Below are 25,771 nucleotides of genomic sequence, written 5' to 3' on the forward strand. Positions count from 1 at the left end.
CTCCTCTCGTGCTCTTTTTAGGTTTCTTCCTTTGTGGATTAGAAAGAGGTGATTCGGCAAATACCTGAATGAGTGTAGCAGCTCACTAACCAGAAGTGTGCAGAGCTTCCCTGGAAGGAGTTTGGCAGGCTGTCTTGAGGCTACAGACTTCAACTTTGCTGTATCATTAAAAGTGCCTCTCCCCTGCCAAAAAAAATATTTTCTGGCAGTGCGCTCTCTGCACTAAACTGCAGGTCATTTTGTATGTGTCAATGGTCACCCGCAAACCTACTTCTCCTAGGCCCCTTGTATAGTGAAAGCAGACCCAGGCCTCCCCAAAGTCACAAGGTTTTTTTTAATAAATAAGCAAACATTCGAATTTGGTAATATTTTGAGTTTATTCAAACAGGAAAAATAACTTGATAAATAAGCCTCTTTATGTAGGATATAATTTAATACCCATATGGTCTAAAAGCAAGTACACAGGGACTTTTCTACCCAACAAATGCATTTTGCCAAATAAATGGATCATGTGCAATTTTACAATATGCAAGTATGGGTACACTGCACTGAATGTCTATCTACCTGATTGAATCTGAACAAAAAAACATAAAAAAGACGTACAGCCCTGTCAATTCTGAGCTGAGAGATAAAGTTCAATGTGTGCAAGTAGAAGGCATCTGCAGATAAGATTTTTCTGTTCAGACAGACTGACTGGCAAGCATCTCCAGATTATCCCTCAAACCTGCCAGCTACAGTGATGAGCAAGCAATTAAAAAAAATATCATCCAAACTTCTCAACAGTATCAATATTTGTATGGACAGCTAGTTCTATGGTCAAAACCCCTGATGACTAGATTTCGTTATCCAAATCAGCTTTTAGTTCAACACTTTTTTAAAAGAGGTATACTGGCTGGGATGGTCCCATAATGTAAAGCGACTTGGCTGATAACAAAGGGGTGGAGTCAGATTTTGAACAGAAAAGGGAAAACTTTTAACAAAGGGGAAACTTTTAACAAAAGTTGGCAGATTCTGTTGGTGCCTTTAAGAGGGGCTTGGATGAGTTCTTGATCATAATATCCAACTAAAATATATGGTTTTGGTGTTGGTATATATGGTGTATGTATTTAAGTGTATAGATAGGTCAGTATATGTTTGTGTGTGCTGGGTTCACTTGGAAGGGTTGAATTTGATGGACTCTGGTCTTTTTTCAACCCTATGTAACTATGCATGTAATTGTCTATATTAGCGAACATTTAATTCAGACACTGTAAATATCTCAAAAACACCATGCCAATGAAACACTCACAGCAAGCCATCTGTCTGCTGCCATTTCCAGATTGTATTAGTAACTGTGAGGGCAACAGCCCATACATTAAAAATCAGATTTCATTAGGCCATTCCCTGAAGCAGTCCATTAAAGCCTGAGTATTGAACCTGAAACACTGTGGTGATCTGCTCTTTAATGGGCTCCCCAAACTAAAGCCATTTTCTCTTTTGTGGATTTGGAACACAAAAGGAATACTGATAAAAAAAAACTCCACAAAACGACGAATAAATTCTCTTTTTGTTAAAGGGACAGTAACACCAAAAAATGAAAGTGTATAAAAGTAATTACTATATAATGTAATGCTGCCCTGTACTGGTACAACTGGTGTGTTTTCTTTAGGGCTCTGGCACATGGCTCATGATTTACATGTTCGCCGGTGGGATGGCAGGGGTAGGCAACTCAGGGTGATTAGTCGCCCGCGAACAGGGAGTTTTGCCGCGGGCGACTAATCTCCCCGTGTGCCAGAGCCCTTAGAAAGACTACTATAGTTTATATAATAAAGCTTCTGTGTAGCCATGGGGGCAGCCATTTACAGGAGAAAAGGCACCGGTTACTTAGCAGATAACAGATAAAACCCTATTATATTCTACAAAGCTTATCTGTTATCTGCTATGTGCCTGTGCCTTTTCTCCTTTTTCCCAGCTTCAATGGCTGTCCCCGTGTTGACATAGCAGCTCATTTATATAAACTATAGTAGCGTTTCTGTTGCAAACTTACCAGTTTTACCAGCGCAGGGCAACTGTACAATATATTTTAATTACTTTAAAACATTTTCATTTTTTGGTGTTACTGTTCCTTTAAGATTAAACAGGATATAAGAATGTTGTCTGAAGTGTAGCCCTGGTATATATCTCTTGGGGCACGGGTACACGGGGAGATTGGTCACAGAAATCTTATCTGTGCCAAAGAAGCAGTCTGAAAACATCTCTTAAAAGGATTCAGTCCTTTTTTTTTTTTTTTACAAAATGCATCATATAACAGTGCTCCTCCAGCAGAATTCAAAACAGTTGTTTTTTATATTCAGTTCTGAAATATGATGTGGGACTAGACATATTCTTAGTTTCCCAGGTCCCCTCAGCTATGTAACTTATGCTCTGCTAAACTTTAGACACTCTTTACTGCTGCACTGCCAGTTGGAATCATGTCACCCCCTCCCCACCCACCCTTTCAGCAGAACATGGGTAGATAAGATAATAGCTCTCTGACACCTGCACTGCTAAACTGCTACCATGCCTCACCTAGTGGTAAATATGAGAATAGCACTCTATTGTGAAACACCCAAGTTCAGCTGTGACTTCTCCAGTTACACTGAGTAGGGTAGCTTGTCTGAAAGCTGTTCCAATTGTGAAGTGCTGGCTCTTTCTGAAAGCGCAGGATCAGGCCACAAAAACCTGAGAAGACAGCCTACAATGAATATTACAACTAAGTTCAAGAATAAAATGTTAAATGGTAAAATTAATTATTTCCAGTGTACATAGTGTAATTTAGTAATAAAAACTACAGCACATAAATCTTTACAGTATCCAATTAAATGTTTTTACAGAATATTTACAGTAAAGCTGGCCATACACGTGGCGATCTGACGATCGGTCGCACGAAACATCGTCAGATGTGCCACACACCATTCAGGGCTGAATTGGCAGGTAAGGAGGTAGAAACAATAGGATTTCTACCTCCTTCTGCCGATTCAGCGCTGAAGGGAGATTTTGGTCAGGCGCCTTCTATGGCGCCCGATCGAAATGTTCAAACTGGTCCGATCGGCGAGTCGTCTGATATCAGCAGCTTCCTGCGATATCGGTTGACTCGACGACATACCATACACGCACCGAATATCATACGAAACGAGGTTTCGTACGATATAATCGGTGCGTGTATGGCCACCTTAACTTCTACCACTTGCCTTCTCAAAACGTTTAAACTGTTTTTTAATGTTAGCCATAAATATGAAGATTTGCTAATCTGACCAACAAATAAGCAGGTCACTTTAAATTTTTGGCCATGTCTAATCAGTCAAAAATTTCTCCCAAAATCAAATTTTCAGTTTGTACCTTATGCTTGTGGGCATACAAGAAGCAAATGAACTAGCAAGACAGACAGAAAGCAGAAACAGAGACTGAGCAATTTCTTACAGAAAGCAAACTTGTTACTGTATCTAAATGCCCTGTAATTTTTTTTTTTTATCACATTTTGTAAATGTTTTAATTTTTAAAATGATTTCATAACAATGCAAGGTTCCATGCTGCTAACACTCAGAGAGCCATCTTTATTTATCTGTCAAAAAAAAAGTGACCTCAGCTGCATGATTAAATACTTAATATTCTATTAATTGGAAACGTTGCTGAATTTCAAACGCTCTCATTTCTCTGAATATCATTCTGTCTTAGAAAAGCCGATTAAGCTGTTCATCAAAGGTGTGTAGACAAGGTCACAAGGGCTGTACCTCTTCAGCTATTCATTACCTACTCTCCATAGTAATTAGCAATACCAACATTTGCATAAATCAGAGTCCTTCTGATTGCACTTCCATGACAAGTGCTAAAGTGGTAAAAGGGTCTGCATTTGCCAGAATTTCATCTAATTCTAAGGCAATATAAATGGTTCTTCACCAAGAGGCTGTTAAATGCACTTCCTGGTGATACAAGAAGATACAACACAACTTACCTATACATATATACCTTACCTATACATATATACAGATACATACACTGCACATTTAAGTAGACAAAACAGATCAGACAAAATAGATCACTATTTATTACCCCCTTATGAGAATCGACTAAAGGGCTAGCACCATATCAATTTCCTGTTTACAGGAAAAGCATCATCTGACAGGTGATTTTAATAGGGCATCGTGCAAAGCAATATTGAGCATCATGGCCACTTGTGCTGGAAATACTAAATTAAAGGAGAAGGAAAGTCATTTTTGCATTTTACTGCCAATAGATTCGCCACATTAGTGCCACCAAGAATGCTTTATTCAGCAGAAAGTTGAGTAAAGAGCCCTAGAAACTCTCTCTGATAGCAGCTACCATTTTAGCTTAGGAATGTGTGATATGAGCTTCAAACAGCCATAACTGCATCATGAAGCTACCAAGACTAAGGGAGGGGGGAAAAGAGTTCTTATGCATTCTTCTGGGACGGGGGGAGCAGGGGAAGGGAGAAGGGAGAGGGAGCAGACTCTTGCCCCAACCTGAAGGAGCCCTAAAAAAGTGGTAGTCTGATACCGAAGAGCATGTTCACAAGAAATCCTATGTTTCTTGCAGCTTTTCTATGAGTGATTATGGCAGTATTTACATAGACATTTCTGATAAAGCTTACTTAGTTTTTATATTTCCTTCTCCTTTAACAAAGTTGTAACTGCCTTGAATAACTTGAATACCATGAATAACTGTCAGAAATGTATATTACACAATGGTGAACAAACAATAACACACACTAGAGAGCAGATCCACAGAAACTTACTATACCAATGCACCAAGAGTCGCAAATAAAGATTACTCACCTTTTGGCATATCTGGGGGCAAATAATGGTGCTCCTGCATGCTAATATGCTCCCAATCAAAATCATCATAGAGGTCTTGATGATAATCACAGGGTCCAGGTCCATCATCAAAAGTACAGCCTCCTAAAAAGAAATATTAGAAATGAAAACAATATATACAGAAATCATGAGACATATTTTATTAATCATTTCTAAATAAGTTTGTTGTTTGTGTATAGAAAACAACAATTTGAGACAAAAATTATTATAGACAAATATTTATATATAAATATATATATATATATATATATATATATATATATATATATATATATATATATAAATATATATATATATATATATATATATATATATATATATATATATATATATATATATATATATATATATATATATATATATATATATATATATATATATATATATAAATATATATATATAAATATATATAAATATATATATATATATAAATATATATATATATATATATATATATATATAGCTGCAGTAGAAAGCACTCACGGCTTCAATTGTTCAAAAGTATCAAAAAAGTTTTATTGCTCCACACTCACATCGACGCGTTTCGATCCACAAAGGACCAGCGTCAGGATAATACCCAGAAGTGACCACGGTGTTTAAATAGTGCATACAACCAATCATTATACATACCCAATTAAGCATGATAATATATCCAAATTCATGCCCTCCCATCTAAAGGGGAAATAACATTGCTGATTTATATACATATCTATCATAACATTTCCCTCATATTAATAAAAAACGTGATTAAAAAGTGAATAAATAGTGATTAAAACAAATAGAGATCATACATAAATATTCAAGAGCTTCACAATCACATAGGCATCATAATTAGTCAGGGGCTAACCAGAGGAGAATAAGCTTTCCAGCCGGAATAGAATAAAAAATTAAAAAATATAAATTTTATGTCAAGGAATACAAATTTATAGATACACACTGGGTCACCTATAGTATTCCAAATAGACAAATATTATATTTATATATATATATATTTTTATATATATATATATATATATAAATATATATATATATATATATATATATATATATATATATATAAAAATATATATATATATATATATATATATATATATATATATATATATATATATATATATATATATATATATAAATATATATATATATATATATATATATATAAAAATATATATAAAAATATATATATATATATATATAAATATAATATTTGTCTATAATAATTTATATTTAATGTATATATATATATATATATATATATATATATATATATATATATATATATATATATATATATATATATATATATATACACACACACACAAACAAAGTTAAGTGGTTATTTTCACATCAGTAATTAAAAATGATGTTGTATGCAGTTAAGCTAGCCATGCAAAGCCAATATCAACCTGATCACTCTAAAGCAGGGTCCTAAACTTTTTTTTTTACCCGTGAGCCACATTCAAATGTAAAAATACTTTTTAGGCAAAAGGCTATTTGGGTTGTTCTGTTTGGCAGTACAATTGGATTTTATGCAACAAAAACATACTGTACCTCCAAGCTAATAATTCAAAAATAAGCACCTGTTCTAAGGCCACTGAGAGCAACATCCAAGGGGTTGGAGAGCAACATGTTTCTCACAAACCACTGGTTGGGGACCACTGCTCTAAAGTCAGCAACTTATTGGCCTATTTAGGGGACGAAAATAACCTGCTAATGAGTCAAGGTCTATAAAATTGGATTAAAAGCCTTGTCAGATGAGGACCACAAAACACTCTTGACCCAAACATGATCCAAACACTGACCTAGGACTAATATAAACAAATATTTCTCTCACGAGTGTTGCAGACTAACACAGCCCAGTATTTTTAGTAAGCGGTCTGCCCCCTGCAATGGGAGGGAGCTGCTGGTGCTGCCAGCCATGATGGGAATATGCATGGGCATAATGTAAAAAAATCTATAGATCTTGAATCTTTTTTTTTTTTATTTACAACCTGTGGCTCTGTGTTTTCTCCTTAACTCCTAGGATCAATATAAACTGTAGTACATAACATAATATGGGAACCCACATACTGTAGATTGCTGCTGTAGCCAAGGACCCTGGCAAGTATAAAGACATCAACAAAAAAGTACTGTATGTAACTGCTATTTTATAATAGTGTCAACCACCTTTCATACATTTCACCTAAACCAGAATAGTCCTTTTCAAAATAGCAGTCATAAATTAACCCAAAGCCATATTTTTTTTCTGCATTTTTGTTTTAATATGCAAAGTAATAGATTCTCAATGATAATTCCAGACAGACTAATGTTGTTATTAAATTAACATCAGTTCAGTAATTTAATCTCACAATTGCAATCCTGGCATCTAGTCGCCTGGGAAAACCCAAGGATTGCTCTTCCGCTGCATGGATTTTTACAATGTCAGTATCTGTAAGCCAGACCACATTGTTTAACCCTATAACTGAAACATGGCATGAAACTGCAAAGTGCAACTTTTGGAAGCAAAAAGGCTGACTAAGGCAACTACAGCACACAATTTCTCACACTCTTGTACACAAAACAGCCCAAGGCTCTTTGTATTTTATGTGCAAAAGGCAAATAATCTGCTCTGAAAACTATGAAAGTGGGACTCACTGCTGCATTACAAAAGAGATAAATTTCACATGTTGGCAGAAGTGTAGAATTCTCAGTACAACTTAACAACCATGAAAGATCAACAGTTATTCGCTGAGTAAGCATTTCGGAATTTTTATTTTACATTGTAAAGCAATTTTTCACCCTTTTGTATATCTTAGTGTTCCTCGGCAGAAACACAATAGCATGCACATTTACCTATAAGCTCTGAATCTACAACTTCAACTATGTGCTCTTAAAAGGTAGATAAGACACTAAAATAACGGTACCTAAATACACTTACATAAAATCTATTCCTAGACTGTAGTATCAACACCTCTTCACCATTTATAGAAAGCTTAATACTGCTAATTTAAAAATGTCTGTGTTTTGTAGAATCAAGAATAAACATTTGTAAGCTCTGTTAAGCATCCATGTATTGTATACGTTGGTATTTTATAAATACACGTTAATAATTATAATAAACTACAGTCCAAGCCCTCATCACTTAGTCACAATAAAAATACTGGAGGTTTTGTAAAACACTGTGAAAAAAAATTAATAATGCAAAAGATGAAGGACTTTCACTTTTATTCGTAGCTGTCAACCGAAAACTGGGCTAAGGGTAAAGAGTGAAAATGTGGTGGGAAATCCCTGAGCAACAAATGAGTGATGGCCATATAGACTGGAGCAGTACTGTCCAACTGGCGGCCCGCGACCCCCCTCTGTGTGGCCCCCACCTGTCTGGCTGCTTTGATGTCTTACCTTTGTGCCTGCCCTATGCTGCCTGTGTGTGCCATACACACAGGCAGCATAGGGCAGGCAGAGTATGGCACACACAGCCAGGGTAGAGCAGGCAGAGTACGGCACACACAGGCAGCACAGGTCAGGCAGAGTATGGCGCACACAGGCTGGGTAGGGCAGGCAGAGTATGGTGCACACAGGCTGGGTAGGACACCCAGAGTATGGCACACACAGGCAGAATAGGGCATGCAGAGCATGGTACACACAGGCAGAGTATGGCACACACAGGCAGGGTAGGGAAGGCAGAGTATGGCACACACAGGCAGCATAGGGAAGGCAGAGTATGGCACACACAGACAGGGTAGGTAAGGCAGAGTAAGGCAGAGTATGGCAGGTTTTTGCTATACTACCACCTAATGGTGGCCATCACTCATTTATGGGTATGGTCATGGGTGTGGTTTCAAGTGAGTGTGGTTTTAAAAAAGGGGAGTGGTCAAAACTGGCTTCCATTATCGGCCCTCCACCATGTAGGCCAGAAAAATACTAGAGTATTGCTTTCTTAAAGACCCTTAAAGCAGGGCCAGAACTAGGGTTAGGCAGAAGAGGCAGCTGCTTAGGGCGCAACGATTGGGGGGGCGCCAGGCAGAAGCCTCTCCTGCCTACCCCTAGTCTGTGCTGTGCTCTGGTTTCATTGCCCCCGCCGCTTGTCATTACGCGGCGCGGGTAATGCATCGGTTCGCATACCACCCCCCCCCGCGCGCCGAACTGCACATGCGCGCCAACACACGGGGGGGGGGGGGGGGTTTGGTGCGAAACAATAGCGCAGGTGCAGGGGCTAGGTGGCCGACCGGGTTGCCTAGGGCGCCTGGTCGGCTCGGCCCGCCCCTGCCTTAAAGAGTCCGAATTGTGGTCCAGGAATTAGTAAAGCCCTTCGACAGGAGAATGTCTGTGATTTTTCCAGGGTCTGCCAACAATACTGCCCTGTTTGAGCAACAGACCAACCTTATAATGATCAATTAAGATATTTAAAAGAGCCTTAGGGCTTGTACTAAGGAGCGTTTTTTTCCTACACTCACCATGCTATCCTAATTCTGATTATTCCTAATGGGGTTGTACTAACACACAGGCGCATATAAGCGCCAAACACTTGACCTCCTCTACACCCTGACCACTGCTTGGACTACCATCTTTGAAATACTAGGACAATCTAACTTGACCCACAATTCCATCAAAACTAAATTTTGTAATCCCTTAATATGTCTACTGCAGAAGTGGCTGTGATACAAAAATTATCTTTTCACAAATTACTTCTCACACATATGATTTAATGCATTTCTTGACACATTTTAATTAATAAGTATATTTCATTTTCCCTTGAAGCCAAAGTTATTGTCTACAGGCACAGGACATGACGACGACATACTATGGTAATCTGTGCCTGAAAGGCAGTTATTACCTCTTTATGGGTTAAGCGCCCTCCAGTATATTAACTAAAACTGCCAGTGGATCACACATTATATCATTTAGAAGATAAATGTTTGTAATCGTTCGTCATTTCAGCTTAAGTTTAAGGCAGAGAAATGCTAGGAAGTAAACAAATCAACACGCATGTTTTCAGTTAAAACCAAACTCTTCTCATGGTATTAGATATTTTCCCCCAAAATATTCAAATCCAGAAAATGTATAGTAAACCTGCATTAAACATTGTATATTTTTTAAAATATTAAGAGGATGTAATAAAAAATGGAAAGTAAAAATATGGCACAAAAATAACATCCTTACATGTGTAAAAAAGTGGCAAAGATAACATGGCTTGAGCATACTTATATTTCCTCAACAGAGCTCTGAAGAACAGCAATCTGTTCTTCTTAATGAACAAGAACAGTTAGTTCCCTTCCTCCAGCTCCTCTAATGATAGCATTAAATATGTCAGAGGCAGGGGAGGATTCTTTCATACTGAGAACAAAGTTAGATTTTTTTAGGATAAGCTGTAAATTTTTTGGAGAAAATATGGCCTGCACACTTTCATTGACAGGTAGATTAAGATACACTATATAAGAGGTGTTTCAATGTCTAATGGCATAGGTATGAGTTAAAAAAAAGATCAGACATTCTTGTTCTCTTTTTCATGGACAATGATAATGAGGATAGTAACAAGAAACCTAGTGCAGCTCTTCTTTTTGATAATTAGCAATGGTCAGATCTTTACTTTGTTCCAACTGGCTCTGCACTTTTCTTGTCTGTTATACATTCCTCATTGCATTCATGCAATATTGCACCCTTCTGTTATGTTGCACTCTTTTCCCACAATTTTTTTGCCATAATTTGGACTAATATGCTGATTTCTATCACTGTCTTTGAAGAAAATGCTAACAAACAGCATATTATCAGTTAATGTAAAGCGCTGCATAATTTGCTGGAACTATATAAATAAATGATAATTTAATACACTGTTAGGTGCAGATGGATAAACCATGAATTCATCATAAATAGTAGGGAAAGTACTTAATGCACTACTTATTCATTTATGATTTATCCGACTGTTTTTGTAGCTATTACCTAGGGCTGGCCTATAATAATTCGCATAGCAGATTAAAGAAGAACTAAACCCTAAAAATGAATATGGCTAGAAATGTCAGTTGTAATACACTGAACATACTGCACTAAAGGTTTAGCATCTCTATTAGCAGTAATGATCCAGGCCTTCACAATTGTTTTATGTTAGAAGTGTCTGCAACATTCACATGTTCAGTGCTAAGACTATTCTATATTTATGGTATATTGTGTGTTGGTCCCTAAGCTTAGTAACCGACAGCAGCACAGAGCATGTGCAGAAAAGAAGATGGGTGGCTACTGGGGGCATCTTCAGAGGGGCAGACCTTCCCTGCTAAAACCAAAACATAAAGTACAACATATCTAGCCTACTTTAGTTAAGCTTTTGTACACGTTTAAATATGCTTTTTTTTTTTTTTTTTTTTTTTTTTTAAGCCTTTCAGATTTCAGCTGGGGGATAGGAGAGTTTTTTTTTTATATTAAGTGCTTTGTAGTGGACAGCCGATTTGTTTTGAATGCCTGTGTTTGGATCATTAAGTAGAATTTGACACAAAAGCTGTAGATATTTCTTAATTAAATCAAGTCAAAAAGTATGTTCAGCCCAAGCCCTATTCATTAGCACATGTTGTACAGTACAAGGATCAATTTTTTTTATACAAAAAACATTTGCAAAGAAAGCCTTGTTAGCATTATCTACCTCAATATAAAATTTAAAAACATAATTTTTTTTTTTTTTTTTTTTTTAAGAACAGCTATAGGTTGAAAAAAATGTAAAACTAAAACTTGTAAAACAATCCCATTAAACTGAATACATGTTAACAGTCATTCTGTGGAATGGATCTATTTATAAAAGCTAAACAGATGGAAGTTTAAAGCCTATTTATGAAAAATACATTATGGCAGACAAATTTTCCCTTTAATAATACGGAAGTTTATTACTATGATTTGACAGTTATGTCCACATCTAACATTTCCTCACCACTACAGATGGCAAGAAAATCAGAGATTATTTGAATACAGACAAATATTAAGCATGTTTAATGATAGCTTTGTGAGTAAACATAAGGACACCTTAATGAGCTGATCTGCTGATCAAATTCTCTTTTTTAATGATGAATCCTAAATTAAAATTTTGGCGAGATTCATTCACACTCACAGGGAAAAAAAAGTTTTGAGTTTGTGGCATTGTTTTATGTTTACAAAAATTAAGAAACAAATACATTAAACTCTGCCTAAGAATTGTACTCTTACATTTGAATAGCATAACATTTTTGCAGATTTATGGTATGAGGCAGCTTTTCACACTGTAGCATTGAGGATTGAACATGTGACACATTTCAAGTTTTTTTTACCATTTAGTCACCCACATTATAATATTCAGTAGAGCCATTAATTTAGGAACACTAACAGTAACTTTCTTACAATAAATGTTTACCCCCCCCCCCCCCACCACCATCCAACCAGCTACTACTTAAGGTTCTTCAATGAAGTGCTCAAATTCTTGGTTCCTCTGAAGTTCGCATTACTGCAATGCTTCTCAATCTCATTCTTGCATAGATCAGGCAGTTTATTGACCTTAATGCACCAATAACTTAAATGTATAAAGGATTTTGTCAAGCACTGTTTATCACGTGTACACGCAGTAACACCTATAGGCACTTGTGGCTCCTTCCAAAATCAGAAAAGAGCACTCGACAAATGGGGCAGATTTACATGTTTTTTTTGAAAGGTGCATTTTATAAACTTTTCATACAAACAAAAACATAAAATAACACATTTAACAATGCAATGAGGAAGACGCATTAGTCTTTCTTTTCCAGGTCTATCTTTAAAATTTGTTACCAACATTGAAGGGATAGGTATGACATTACAGAGTGTGTACGTGTGTCTGGCAGCAGTTCCAGCATATTGGGTCCGTCACCCTACTGAACTACGTGTTCAGGGTGTGGCAGAGCAAGGTGGGAAGACACTGGGGTGCTTACTATGTAACTGGGAGCGGGATCGTTCAATTACCCTCTAGATCACACCAAGGGCCCCAGACTGTCAAATTTGTCAGGTGCGCCCCTAGTTTCGTATGTGAGTTTATACAGAGGAGCAACCGCATTCACTAGGTTCTTCCAGGCTTGATTTACATGTTTAGCAGCAAGGGGCCAGGTCCTGCACCACTGAAACTTTTTCAGAGATAAACACATAGGTGACCAAACTAAAGAAGTATGAAGTTTATTATCATATCACAGGGATTCTAGAAGTGGATCAGTTGACAATACTTTTAGGTTGGTATCTACAATGCAACTATTCACAGCAACCCCACCTGCACTTTTGCAATATAAATATCAGGTCAAACCATTTGACAAGATAAGATACAACTGTTTTAGCACTTATGTTTCAAGGGTTCATGAATAAACGGTAATGCAGTCATAATGACTCCAGGGTTTACTAACAATTATTGTGCGATCTGGATAGAGTATCCAATCTTTCCCACAGCTCTGTGCAAGCAAGTAAGAGCCTGAAGGAGAGAGGATAACATTCCCTATAACATTATACCCAGCTACCAGAAGATTGGATCTGGCAGAAAAGCCCAAGGAAAGGCAGTTGATTTGATTAAAAGGCTAAAGCCATGCTGCATTCTTCACTTGTTCTTTATTCATAGTTTAACCTACAGGCAAACATTGGAAAGTAGGAAAATACATCTATTTCTCAGACATGCTATTTCCTTCTGTGAACTCCTGAAGCAAATAATTATTAATAAATCTAATGCATTTAGTCTTTCTTCCTTTCACAACTTCTAAGGCACATTTCCTCAATGTTCTTTCTAGACTAGTATGGGGGAAAAGCTGGTACGTAAATAATAAATCGTTGAAAAGTCCTTATATTAGATATATCCAGATGCTTGATTTACAGTTTACAAAACACAAATATGTAAAACAAACAACAAACAAACAAACAAATGAACAATGTAGGCATGATGAACAAGACTTAACATTTTTCACCTCTTTCAGATGGACAACAGAAGTAGATCTAAAGGATAATGTATGTGTTCTAGCTGAGGTCACTCAATGCAATCTATGCTAGGACACAAAACTGACTGCAGATGAATGTGTCCCAAAGAGTATGTAACCTTGGTATGTTTGTTTAGATTAGTCACCACAGTCAGAAACAAGAACTTGAAGTTAGATTGTAAGTTCCACTGAGGCAAGGACTGAAGTAAATGATAAATAATATCTGTAAAGCATGGTGTAAATGGGTCAGTGCTATATAAAGGATAATAAAAGGCAACACCAAATTTATGGGGAAACAGGCACTGACAAGGCCCATATCTATACAAATCACACCGTCTCTATTTTTAGTGAACTCAAAAACATTAACAGTATGTGGCACAAACACACATAAGCACTACTAAAAATGCTGTGAGTGCTGCAACTCTTTTCATAATCGTTGTGCCAAGGAGGTTAATCTGCCAATAGATAGGACAATAATAGATATTGGTTTTGGTGGTATATAGAGTAACTACATGTGGTTCATCTTGCGGAAAAGCATTAGAAGCAGTAACAGGTGGACTGGGTGCAATAGGCTAATGCCAGACGAGGCGTAGGGCGGATATTTTCGGCAAGCGGAAAATCGCTTGCTGAAAATACCTCCCTACGCCTCCTACATGGGCCTACATATGCCTCGTCTGGCTTTAGCCTTAACAACTGTTTTAAATTAACAGATGGCAGAGGTGGTCAATATGCTTGTGTACCATTATCCTTAAAGTAGTTTTCTGTAGAATTAACACGTCCCTTAAAACACTGCTACTTACAGGAGCCTTTATATCAAGTTGTGTAATGTGTATTTTATTTTGGTTTTTGGAGTAAATCATTTTACACAGATTTATAAATACAACTCTTGTGCCTACAATATAAATACAATATAAATGTAAACACAAGTTCAAAACAATATTTGTCATATACCGTAGTAATGAAACTTTGCTACCTCTAACGGGCTTAAAATGTCCATTTGAGGGGAAAAAAAACCTAAAATTTTCATGAATTTCATGAATTTAGCATGACTTTACTACCAATTTGTTCCTTGTGTTCCTGTAGAAGCTTCCATTAACCTGTCAAAGTAAAATTCAGATGGTATAGCTAATGAAATATTACAGAACACTGGTACAAGTGCCGAGACATTTGATGTGCCAAAATCAAAGTGGGCCAGATATTTCCGGCAGTGGTCAACGCCCTTCAATCTAATTAATCATCAAACCCAGCAGTTAAATCAGACACACCAATACACTTTTGAAATATGGACCACAAATAGACACTGTGCGTGCCGCCTATCTACTGTACATTTGTTTTGAATCCTCAGAAAAAGTTACGATTAAAAAAAAAAAAAAAAAAAACAGCATGTAAGGGCAGGGGCACACGCAGTTGATTGTGTGCTTTCCTCCATCTGCGAATTGTACAAAGGTGGAAGAAACCTGATCTGCTTTTATGCACTCCTATAGCTCCATTGCCAGGGCTGGTTCCAGCCTGTGTGAAGCAGATATTGTCAGAAACACAAAAGTATGCATTTTCATGCCTATATTTGCTCCATGCAGGCTGAAGCCGAACATGTCAATGCAGCCTACAGGAGTTAGCGCAAAAGCAAATCCGCTTTTTACCGCCTATGTACTTGATGCAGGCGCAGAAAAGCAGACAATCTGCTATGTGTGCCATTGCCCTAAGACTGATGCCACACCAGGCATATGGGGTATATTTTCGGCAAGCTGAAAAACGCTTGCTAAAAATATGCGCCATACTCACCATATGCCCCTACCTGTGCCTGCACCGGAATGAATGGAATATGCTTGGGTGGAGGCATGTCTAGTGTATTTCGGCTACATGTGCCTGCAAACGAGCGTATTCCATTCATTCGGGTGCAGGCACAGGTCGAAGCATATGGCGCATATTTTCGGCAAGCTTGCCGAAAACATAGGCCTGGTGTGGCATCAGCCTAAATGTCAGTGCAGACATTATAAAGACATAATATACATACAGGTTAATTAGTACCTGACAAAACTAACCATTGTAACCAGTATGTGAGATAGGGACCTTAGACTATAAACTACACTGGGGCAAATGATGTGAATAAGCAATAAAAATACTAATAAACAATAAAAATGTATAAGATTAACCCTTTACCTGTAGGTACTAAATTCTTGCAGGAGAAGGCTTTTCTTTGCAGTAAAAAAGCCACCAGTGCAGAGATTGGGATGTGCTCCTAACCCCCTCAGCAACAAGCCAATGGGGCAGCCAAGTGGGTCCTACAACAACGTCACAGGACTCGACTTCTAACAGCAGACACAATCGCCCAAGTGTCTGCTATTCGTGCTTCTGCTTACAATCCCCCTGGGACTGCCCCCACACTCTTCCTGCTAATGGACTGTGTCAGCCTGGGACCCTCATTGTTGGGCCACCATTGCTGTGAAGGACCCTCTGGCACACAGAAACAGTAAGTGCCCATTTTTTACCCATTTACAAACACACATTTATTTACACAAAAACACAATACACATTTTACTAACTGTAGCTCATTTTTGCTCTTCTGACTTTTTGGTTTTGGACAGTAAACATATTTATACACTCACTTACAGCAGTTAAGTTAATAAGTATTGAACTTGTCAACATTTTTCTCTGTAAATATATTTCTAATGGGACTACCTGACATGAAATTTACACCAGATGTCGGTAACAACCCAGAGAAATCAAAACAAAAGTCCATCACATAGTCCAAAAATTAAGTTATAGGTAGTAAAGTGGAATGACATAGGTAATTAGTATTTAATACTTAATAGAAAAGCCTTTGTTGGTAATGACAGCTTCAAATGTGCCTCCTGTATGCAGAAACTAGTTGTATGCATTTCTCAGGTGTGATTTTGGCCGATTCTTCCACACAAACTGTCTTAAAATCTGGAAGGTTCCGGGGGTCTCTTCTATGAACTCTGATCTTCAGTGTTTTCCTTAGACTTTAAATTAAATTCAAGTTGGGTGATTGACTGGGCCATTCTAGCAGCTTTATATTCTTTCTCTGAAACCAACTGAGGAGTTTCCTTGGCTGTGTGTTTGGGATCGCTGTCTTGCTGAAATGTTCACCCTCGTTTCATCTTCAGCATCCTGGTAGATGGCATCAGATTGTTATCAAGAATGTCACGGTACATTCCTCCATTCATCCTTCCTTCCTGACCCGACTATATTCTCCCAGAATTTCATTGGCTTGTCCAAACACTGAGCAGCAAACTTTAAACGAGCTTCACCATGTTTTTTCTTCAGCAGTAGAGTCTTGGACGGTGAGTGTGCATAGAGGCCATGTTGGTTGAGTGCATAACTTATTGTTTTCTTTGAAAAAGCTGCACCTACTAATTCAAGGTCTTTCTGAAGCTATCCGGGAGTGATCCTTGGCTCTTGGACAACTCTTCTGATTATTCTTTTGACTCCTCTGTCAAAAATCTTGCGACGAGCACCTGGTGGTGGCGGCCAGTTTAGGGTGAAATGATGTTCTTTCAACTTCCGCATTATGGCCCCAATGGTGCTCAATGGTGCTCAATGGAACATGCAGAAACTTAGAAAAACCATCAGTATGTTTTGCAAAAATAAGGTTAAAAAGGTCTTGAGAAAGCTCTTTGCTTATACCCATCATGAGATGCTTCTTGTGTGTTACCTTGGTAATGAGAAATCTTTTTATAGGCCACCAATTAGGACTACACCTGCTGATATTAACTTGCACTAATAGGGGGCAGGATTTCTATATACTTAAGAGATCTCAGCAGGTTTCTTGGTTTCCCGTGCCTTTCTTTCGTGTGGTCAATACTTATTCCCTGTGTCATTTCATTTTATTACACATAACTTAATTTAAAGACTTATTTGTTTTGATTTCTTTGTATGTCTGGATTTCTTAGGTTGTTACCAACATCTGGTGTAAATTTCATGTCAATAGCCCCATTAGAAACATATTTACTGAGAAAAACCGACGTGTTCAATCCTTATTTTCTCTGCTGTAAACACACACATTCATATGCTTTATAGAAGAGTACACACAAAATTATTTATTTTATCATTTTGTTGTTCCCCTAAAAACTATTTATCTTAAAGCGTGACTATCGGATCAGGTATTTTGGCCACTAACCACTCTGTCAAATCAACTATTTTGTTACTTTATAAATTTGCTTATTTGTATTTGATTTTTGTAATGTTATTGCAGCTTTATGCTTGCATTGTTGCTTGTTACGTTTCATTTAGCGTTGCATTGCCATTTGGTAGTTTAGCGTAGAAAGACGACTTTACCTATTGTGAATTCCACAGAATGTGTACATTCCAAAAATATTTTTTTTTGTACTTAGGGGAGTCTTAGCAGCCGAGAAAATTCATATGCACTATTCATTTTTTGCAGCTTTTACCACACATGAAACATGTGTTTATCAATTAGGTAAATGTAAGCCATGAAATAAGTATGTACATGAAGCACCCAATGGTGCGAAATGTATAAGGAGGGCGGAGTATGGGGACCATGTGGCACTGAGATGTACCCTTGTGTCATTTGGTATAGTATGTTTAATTTTTTTATTTTTAGTCATTAACTAGAACCAATAAACGTTTTCATATTTCACAGCTAACTTGTTGTGTAGTATATTTAGTAGCCTATATCTTGTTACACAAATGGAATTGCACAAAAATTCTTGCACATTTTGAAAGCTGTCCTGAAAAAAGCTAAATATCATTTTCCTTTTTTACATGCAGAAATGTGTGTAGATTACATTTATTTGATGTATTATTGCTCTAAAAACAGAATGCACAATGCATTGTTTCTTTAAGACAAAAAAAAGTTGAACCAATAAAGAAAGCATAATCATTAAATCATGTTTTACAAATAAACAAAAGCACTGCTGGTCTTTCAAAAGTTCACTTCTGACCCAGCTATTAAAGGATAATTAGCAGTTTCTAGGACTGTAATTATATTCATTTTCTGTACTGACACAAATATACTTAGGTTTGTTGTGCCCCACAGGATCGGCTGGTCTCATCTTAACGAATTTCTAATTGAATCTGCGGCAGAGAAACAACACCTCATAATGGTACTGGCATCACCACCTTAATCAGTCAACTAGAGTCAGATATATAAAAGTTTTCCAACGCAGCAGAATGACTTTCACCTTCTACTTCCTAAACGGACAAAAAATAATCACTGCATAGTGCATACCACAAATATAACTACCAAATAAGATGTCTGGCTACTAACAGTCCATGAGTCCTTAGTGCATACCACAAATATAACTACCAAATAAGATGTCTAGCTACTAACAGTCCATGAGTCCAACGCAGCAGAATGACTTTTACCCTCTACTTCCTAAACGGACAAAAAATAATCACTGCATAGTGCATACCAAAAATATAACTACCAAATAAGATGTCTAGCTACTAACAGTCCATGAGTCCATGTTTTGAAATGTTCAAACCTTTAGGCTATTCTTTATTATGAAGCACATCTTTAAACTCCTTATTGTAAATAATTATGCAATTTTTTGCTGTCAATTAAACATTGCCACATTTCAGACACAACAAAACAGATCATTGACTTATATGAAGCAGTTGATCAAAGATGCATCTGATACAACTTTGCTCCAGGCAGGTCAACAGCCTTGTATGTATCTCTTGGTAAATCATGGATTTACACTGTTGATTTATTGCTGCAGTGTGGATTTATTTGTTTCAAGCACAGCTGTCATTCTTTCTATATTCAGTCTGCATTCAGGCTAACAACTTACAATCTCTGTCAAATTCATCTTCTGCAGGAAAATTATCTACTATGAGGCCACAAATTGCAGTATGCCTGTTGCCAAGAAACAAATCACAAAACTTGGTGTTTGCTGCAACTCCACGAACAAAAAGTCCAAATTTTACAAACCATTTGAAACAGCAAAAACAGATCCTATAACCTCAAAACTATTACTATATAGCAGCATTAGATTAGCAATTTTTTTTGGTGTTCATGGTAAAAGTCACCTACTTCCAATTCTCTCATGAATCTAGCAGCAAGCAACTTACAAGCAAGGCTTCTATTGACAAAAAGGCTTAACCTGGAACAGTGGAATCTTTTCCCAGCTCATATTTAAAGGAGAAGGAAAGGCTAATAAAGTGTTAATCTCAAGCTGCAGGCATACCTTCAGTTGTCTCAATAGTGCCCTTAAGTCTCCCCATATTTCTCCCGTTCAGATGATCAGAAGCCAAACGGGAAGAAAAAACACTGAGCTGTGTAAAGAAAGTTCCCATAATGCCTCACTCCTGCACAGACACCCAGACCAAGTGAACATGCTCAGTTAGTTAGACTGTGGGGCTGATTTACTAACCCACGAATCCGACCCGAATTGGAAAAGTTCCGACTTGAAAACGAACATTTTGCGACTTTTTCGTATGTTTTGCGATTTTTTCGGATTCTGTACGAATTTTTCGTTACCAATACAATTTTTGCGTAAAAACGCGAGTTTTTCGTATCCATTACGAAAGTTGCGTAAAAAGTTGCGCATTTTGCGTAGCGTTAAAACTTACGCGAAAAGTTGCGCATTTTTCGCGTAAGTTTTAACGCTACGCAAAATGCGCAACTTTTTACGCAACTTTCGTAATGGATAGGAAAACTCGCGTTTTTACGCAAAAATCGTATTGGTAACGAAAAATTCGTAAAGAATCCGAAAAAATCGCAAAACATACGAAAAAATCGCAAAGTACCGATCATTACGAAAAAAACGCAATCGGACTCCATTCGACCCGTTCGTGGGTAAGTAAATCAGCCCCTATGAGTCAGATTCCTGCTGATTGGCTCAGATCCACATTCCTAAGGGGGGGGGAGTGAGTTCTTAGCATTCTTGAGGGAGGGGGGAGCAGGAAAGAGCAGAAAGCAAAGAGCTGTGTTAACAGAGAACCTTTCTGATAAAGCTTACTTAGTTTTTACCTTTCTTTCTTCTTAATGTTATCGCTAATCATTCAGCAATGACACCTCTTGGGTTTCCAACCAGGAAACCCCTTGCTGCCAAGAAATGTTTAAAATGTGGCTTGGTTCTCAATAAATCTGATATTGTAGTAGGGAACCTATATAATCCACAAGAACCTTTCAACAGCCCATATAAGGTATATACACACTGGAACACTTAAATAACACAATGTAACTCCAACAATCACACCTCCGTGAAATCACACTGTCCACTTAGGTACCAACACTGATTGACAATCAATTTCACATGCTGTTGTGCAAATGGAATAGACAACAGGTGGAAATTATAGGCAATTAGCAAGACATCCCCAATAAAGGAGTGGTTCTGCAGGTGGTGACCACAGAGCACTTCTCAGTTCCTATGCTTTCTGGCTGATGTTTTGGTCACTTTTGAATGCTGGCGGTGCTTTCACTCTAGTGGTAGCATGAGACAGTCTACAAACCACACAAATGGCTCAGGTAGTGCAGCTCATCCAGGATGGCACATCAATGCGAGCTGTGGCAAGAAGGTTTGCTGTGTCTGTCAGCGTAGTGTCCAGAGCATGGAGGCACTACCAAGAGACAGGCCAGTACATCAGGAGACATGGAGGAGGCCGTAGGAGGGCAACAACCCAGCAGCAGGACCACTACCTCAGCCTTTGTGCAAGGAGAAACAGGTGGAGCACTGCCAGAGTCCTGCAAAATGACCTCCAGCGGGCCACAAATGTGCATGTGTCTGCTCAAACGGTCAGAAACAGACTCCATGAGGGTGGTATGAGGGCCGGACATCCACAGGTGGTGGTTGTGCTTACAGCCCAACAACGTGCAGGATGTTTGGCATTTGCCAGAGAATACCAAGATTGGCAAATTCACCACTGGCGCCCTGTGCTCTTCACAGATGAAAGCAGGTTCACACTGAGCACATGTGACAGACGTGACAGACGTGACAGAGTCCGGAGACGCCGTGGAGACTGTTCTGCTGCTGGCAACATCCTCCAGCATGACCGGTTAGGCAGTGGGTCAGTAATGGTGTGGGGTGGGGTGGCATTTCTTTGGGGGGCCGCACAGCCCTCCATGTGCTCGCCAGAGGTAGCCTGACTGCCATTAGGTACCAAGATGAGATCCTCAGACCCCTTGTGAGACCATATGCTGGTGCAGTTGGCCCTGGGTTCCTCTTAATGCCAGACAATGCTAGACCTTATGTGGCTTGAGTGTCTCAGCAGTTCCTGCAAGACGAAGGCATTGATGCTATGGACTGGCCCGCCCCTTCCCCAGACCTGAATCCAATTGAGCACATCTGGGACATCATGTCTTGCTCCATCCACCAACCCAACATTGCACCACAGACTGTCCAGGAGTTGGTGGATGCTTTAGTCCAGGTCTGGGAGGAGATCCCTCAGGAGACATCCATCACCTCATCAGGAGCATGCCCAGGCATTGTAGGGAGGTCATACAGGCACGTGGGGGCCACACACACTACTGAGCCTCATTTTGACTAGTTTAAAGGACATTACATCAAAGTTGGATCAGTCTGTAGTGTTTTTTTCCACTTTAATTTTGAGTGTGACTCCAAATCCAGACCTCCATGGGTTGATAAATTTGATTTCCATTGATAATTCTGTGTGATTTTGTTGTCAGCACATTCAACTATGTAAAGAACGAAGTATTTAATAAGAATATTTCATTCATTCAGATCTAGGATGTGTTATTTTTGTGCTCCCTTTATTTTTTTGAGCAGTGTAATATAATACATATTAATTATTTATATATTATTTTATTAATCCATCTTGGCTGCCTGCTTTAGTGTAAACAGGGTTTAAAGAGAGAAATGTTTAAATAAGTTTCTTTCCTTAATTTCAGCTGAAAAACATGTTGAACCTGTGGCTGAAAAACAAATTTAAAGGGAACCTGTCACCCTAAGATATAATTGCTTATAATAATATAATATATTAATTCCTATCATTTTGTTCCTTGAAAGTCACAAGAACAAGCAAGCAAGTGCCATTTTGTGAACACTGTTATTAAGGCAAACTTTGCAGCCTCCTTAAATTGTGTGTATGCACCCCTCTAAGTACCAACAGATGTATTTTACAAGCTGACGTTCAGTAACAGGTGGACCACCACTGGTTGCAGATCCAAGTCTACAAAAGCTATTAACTGTCTACGGAAAATAAAGTATTTGTAGCTTAAGACTGGTTTTACCAAAGCAGTAATAAAAAGTCATTTTGTCTTCTGCAGTCAAAAGTATGCCTCAGTATCTCAAGGAACTAGGAACATCTTTTAGCCCGTTAAAACGTAATGCAAAATATTTCCTATCAAACACTGACAAAGCAAACAAAATAAATAAATAAAAAAGTCAGAACTTTTAATTCTGCTTTTATTATGCATGTTTTAGTAGAAAAATCCCAAACAAACAGAGTGATTACCACTTAATGTAAAGCAAGCAGATACCTTCAATTCACCACATAGAAGCTGGCTAATCCGGGCTTCCAGACAAAATCATCAAAATTGCAAGGCAGATTAGCTGGAGGCCAGTAAGTAAAAGAAAAAAAAAAAAAAAAAAGCACCCCATGGCACACAACCATGTACACTACAATTGTATACGATAATTTCTGAAGATCGCAAATATCATAAAAATGCTTATGAAAAAATCGTATTTGTCACAATAATATCGCATTGGCGATCCGAAAGTCACGAAATTTTTGTACCGAACGATTGTAAACAGCGGCAAAACCTTTCCGAATTTTTTGCGCAATCGTACGAAGAAGTCGGGCACGTGTACGAAAAAATCGTGCACGCGCGAAAAAAATAGGCGAAAATATGCTCGGAGCGTTCGTGTCTTAATTAATCTCCGCCTTAGAGTTGCAATAGCTGACTAAGTGCAAACGGCACTAAAACTGCAAATATTATAATAAATTTAAATTCATTTCTGCTACATATCATTTTCAATATCCAAAGCTGTGAAATTCTATATCAGCAACAAATGTAAACTAAAGTATGCAACTAAGATCAGGACTACTTCATATATTTAGAATGCACACAAGCCCAAATAGGTAGAATGTACAGAACAGGTTTAATGGAAAAGTATTCCTTCCTACCCTGAGGAGAAAAGCAGAGAGCATATTAAGGCTGTATCTACTGAAGCAGACACAACACCAAAAGCAGACCAAGTGGAAAATAGTTTCAGTTTACTCATTGACAGACTACAAATTGTACATGGTAGTAAATGTAATGATCAGGAGATTTAGGGAATTGGCATGTATTACAGTTACAATTAAATTGTGTGCTAGAAAGCTTCATTGATATTATAACGTGGAGTTATTATGAAAATACTTCTATACAAATTGTTGTTTATTTTAAGCATTAAAACAAAACTAACTCTAAACAAAGAAATAAAATATATAATGCTACACCAAAATATATCAGAGAAAGCCAGCACAGCCCACTAGCAATGAAAATCTGTGCCACCATAAATGCCCCTAGCAGCTTCTAACCAGGGGCAGACCAAGCTGACCGGGCGCCCTAGTTAGCCCGGTCGACCACCTTGTGTGTGCTTTGGCATGCCTGAGCAGTTTCCCGCGGGGGGGGGGGTGACAGTCTTGTGAACAGTGACCGTCTTCAGTGTCACTGACACTCAAAAGACTGGCTAACAAGATCCCAGATGGGTATCTGTTGTGGACAAAATTTAAGGGATGGACCATTATTATTATAGGGATGCTGAACCTCTGAGCTGCTTCAGAAAGAAAGGTAGGTCAGTAAATCAAATATAGGATTTCTAGTCAGATTTTAAGGCTTTTTTTTGACAGACATGGAGATTATAGTCCTCACAATAAATCTGCTCTACCACGGGTGATTGATCTCCTTCAAATGCTTTTCCACCAGCAATAATGGAAATCGCTGGTGGTAAAAGACATTCGGCATTGCTATTTTGCTAAGCTACTCAAAATTTGGGCTGCACCGCATATGTTTCCTCACTGTCAATTTACATTGTAGCCATTGAAAAAGAGAGAGAGGAATGTTTTTTTTGCCCATGGTAGCCAAGATTTATCACGGGCAACAAAACAAAACAAAACTGGATGAGATGGGTAGAGGATTGCTGTAATTTTAGAGCAGACAAACAAACAAGCTACAAACAAAAATACCAAGTACTTTGGCTTCAAGAAAGAAAAAGATTACTATAAGAAATAACTGCTGCTTGGAAAAAAAACATGATTGGATTTTAAAATGATGATCACCCAGAATAAGACTGCAGTTTATGAGGCAAAGCACACAAGTGAATATAACTAGAAGGTGAATGTAACTGGCTGGGTCTTCACAGGACACACATAAGAAGAAAACTAATTTAAGTGTTATTTGTTAAGAGCTAAGGTAGAAATGTTAGCAAATTGTGAATTCCTTTTCCAAAGGCCAAACACCATATAAAAATTAAGCTTAAACCGGTCATCTAAGTGTTTCTTGAGAATATTTCATGTACTTGTACTGTACCCGCAGACTGTTAAGCAAACATGATTCTTTAAGGCCTTGCAGCAAACTATTAATTATCGTTATAAGCAGTATTCAAGCCCCATGATATAATAATTCAGCTGCAAAATGTCAGCAGTGTTCTTAAAATTACTTATGACCAAATCCTTCGACAAGCTAAATAAAATTGCACAAGATGAAAGTATACACTTTTTTTCCCAAAGCATTCAAGCAACTAGGTTCAATGTTGATAAGTGCAAAGTTATGCACTTTGGTAGAAATAATTTAACGCAAACTATCTACTGAATGGTAGTGTGTTGGGGGTATCCTTAATGGAGAAGGATCTAGGGGTTTTTGTTGATAACAAGTTGTCTAATTCCAGGCAGTGTCATTCTGTGGCTACTAAAGCAAATAAAGTGCTGTCTTGTATAAAAAAGGGCATTGACTCAAGGGATGAGAACATAATTTTGCCCCTTTATAGGTCCCTGGTAAGGCCTCACCTTGAGTATGCAGTGCAGTTTTGGGCTCCAGTCCTTAAGAAGGATATTAATGAGCTGGAGAGAGTGCAGAGACGT

At 37.9% G+C, this 25,771-nt stretch overlaps 1 protein-coding gene across 20 annotated transcripts in view; it reads right to left on the reverse strand.

Annotated features, from left to right (window-relative positions):
- The window catches only part of ptprk (protein tyrosine phosphatase receptor type K), a 272,356-nt gene that overhangs the window by 222,119 nt on the left and 24,466 nt on the right, over positions 1-25,771 (reverse strand). For all 20 annotated transcript variants that reach the window (XM_031902319.1, XM_031902315.1, XM_031902316.1 and 17 more), the window contains exon 2: positions 4,812-4,934. In XM_031902319.1, the coding sequence (XP_031758179.1) occupies positions 4,812-4,934 (123 nt within the window). The remainder of the gene's footprint in view (positions 1-4,811; positions 4,935-25,771) is intronic.

This window comes from Xenopus tropicalis, chromosome 5 (genome assembly GCF_000004195.4).
Source record: "Xenopus tropicalis strain Nigerian chromosome 5, UCB_Xtro_10.0, whole genome shotgun sequence".
Lineage (NCBI taxonomy): Eukaryota > Metazoa > Chordata > Amphibia > Anura > Pipidae > Xenopus > Xenopus tropicalis.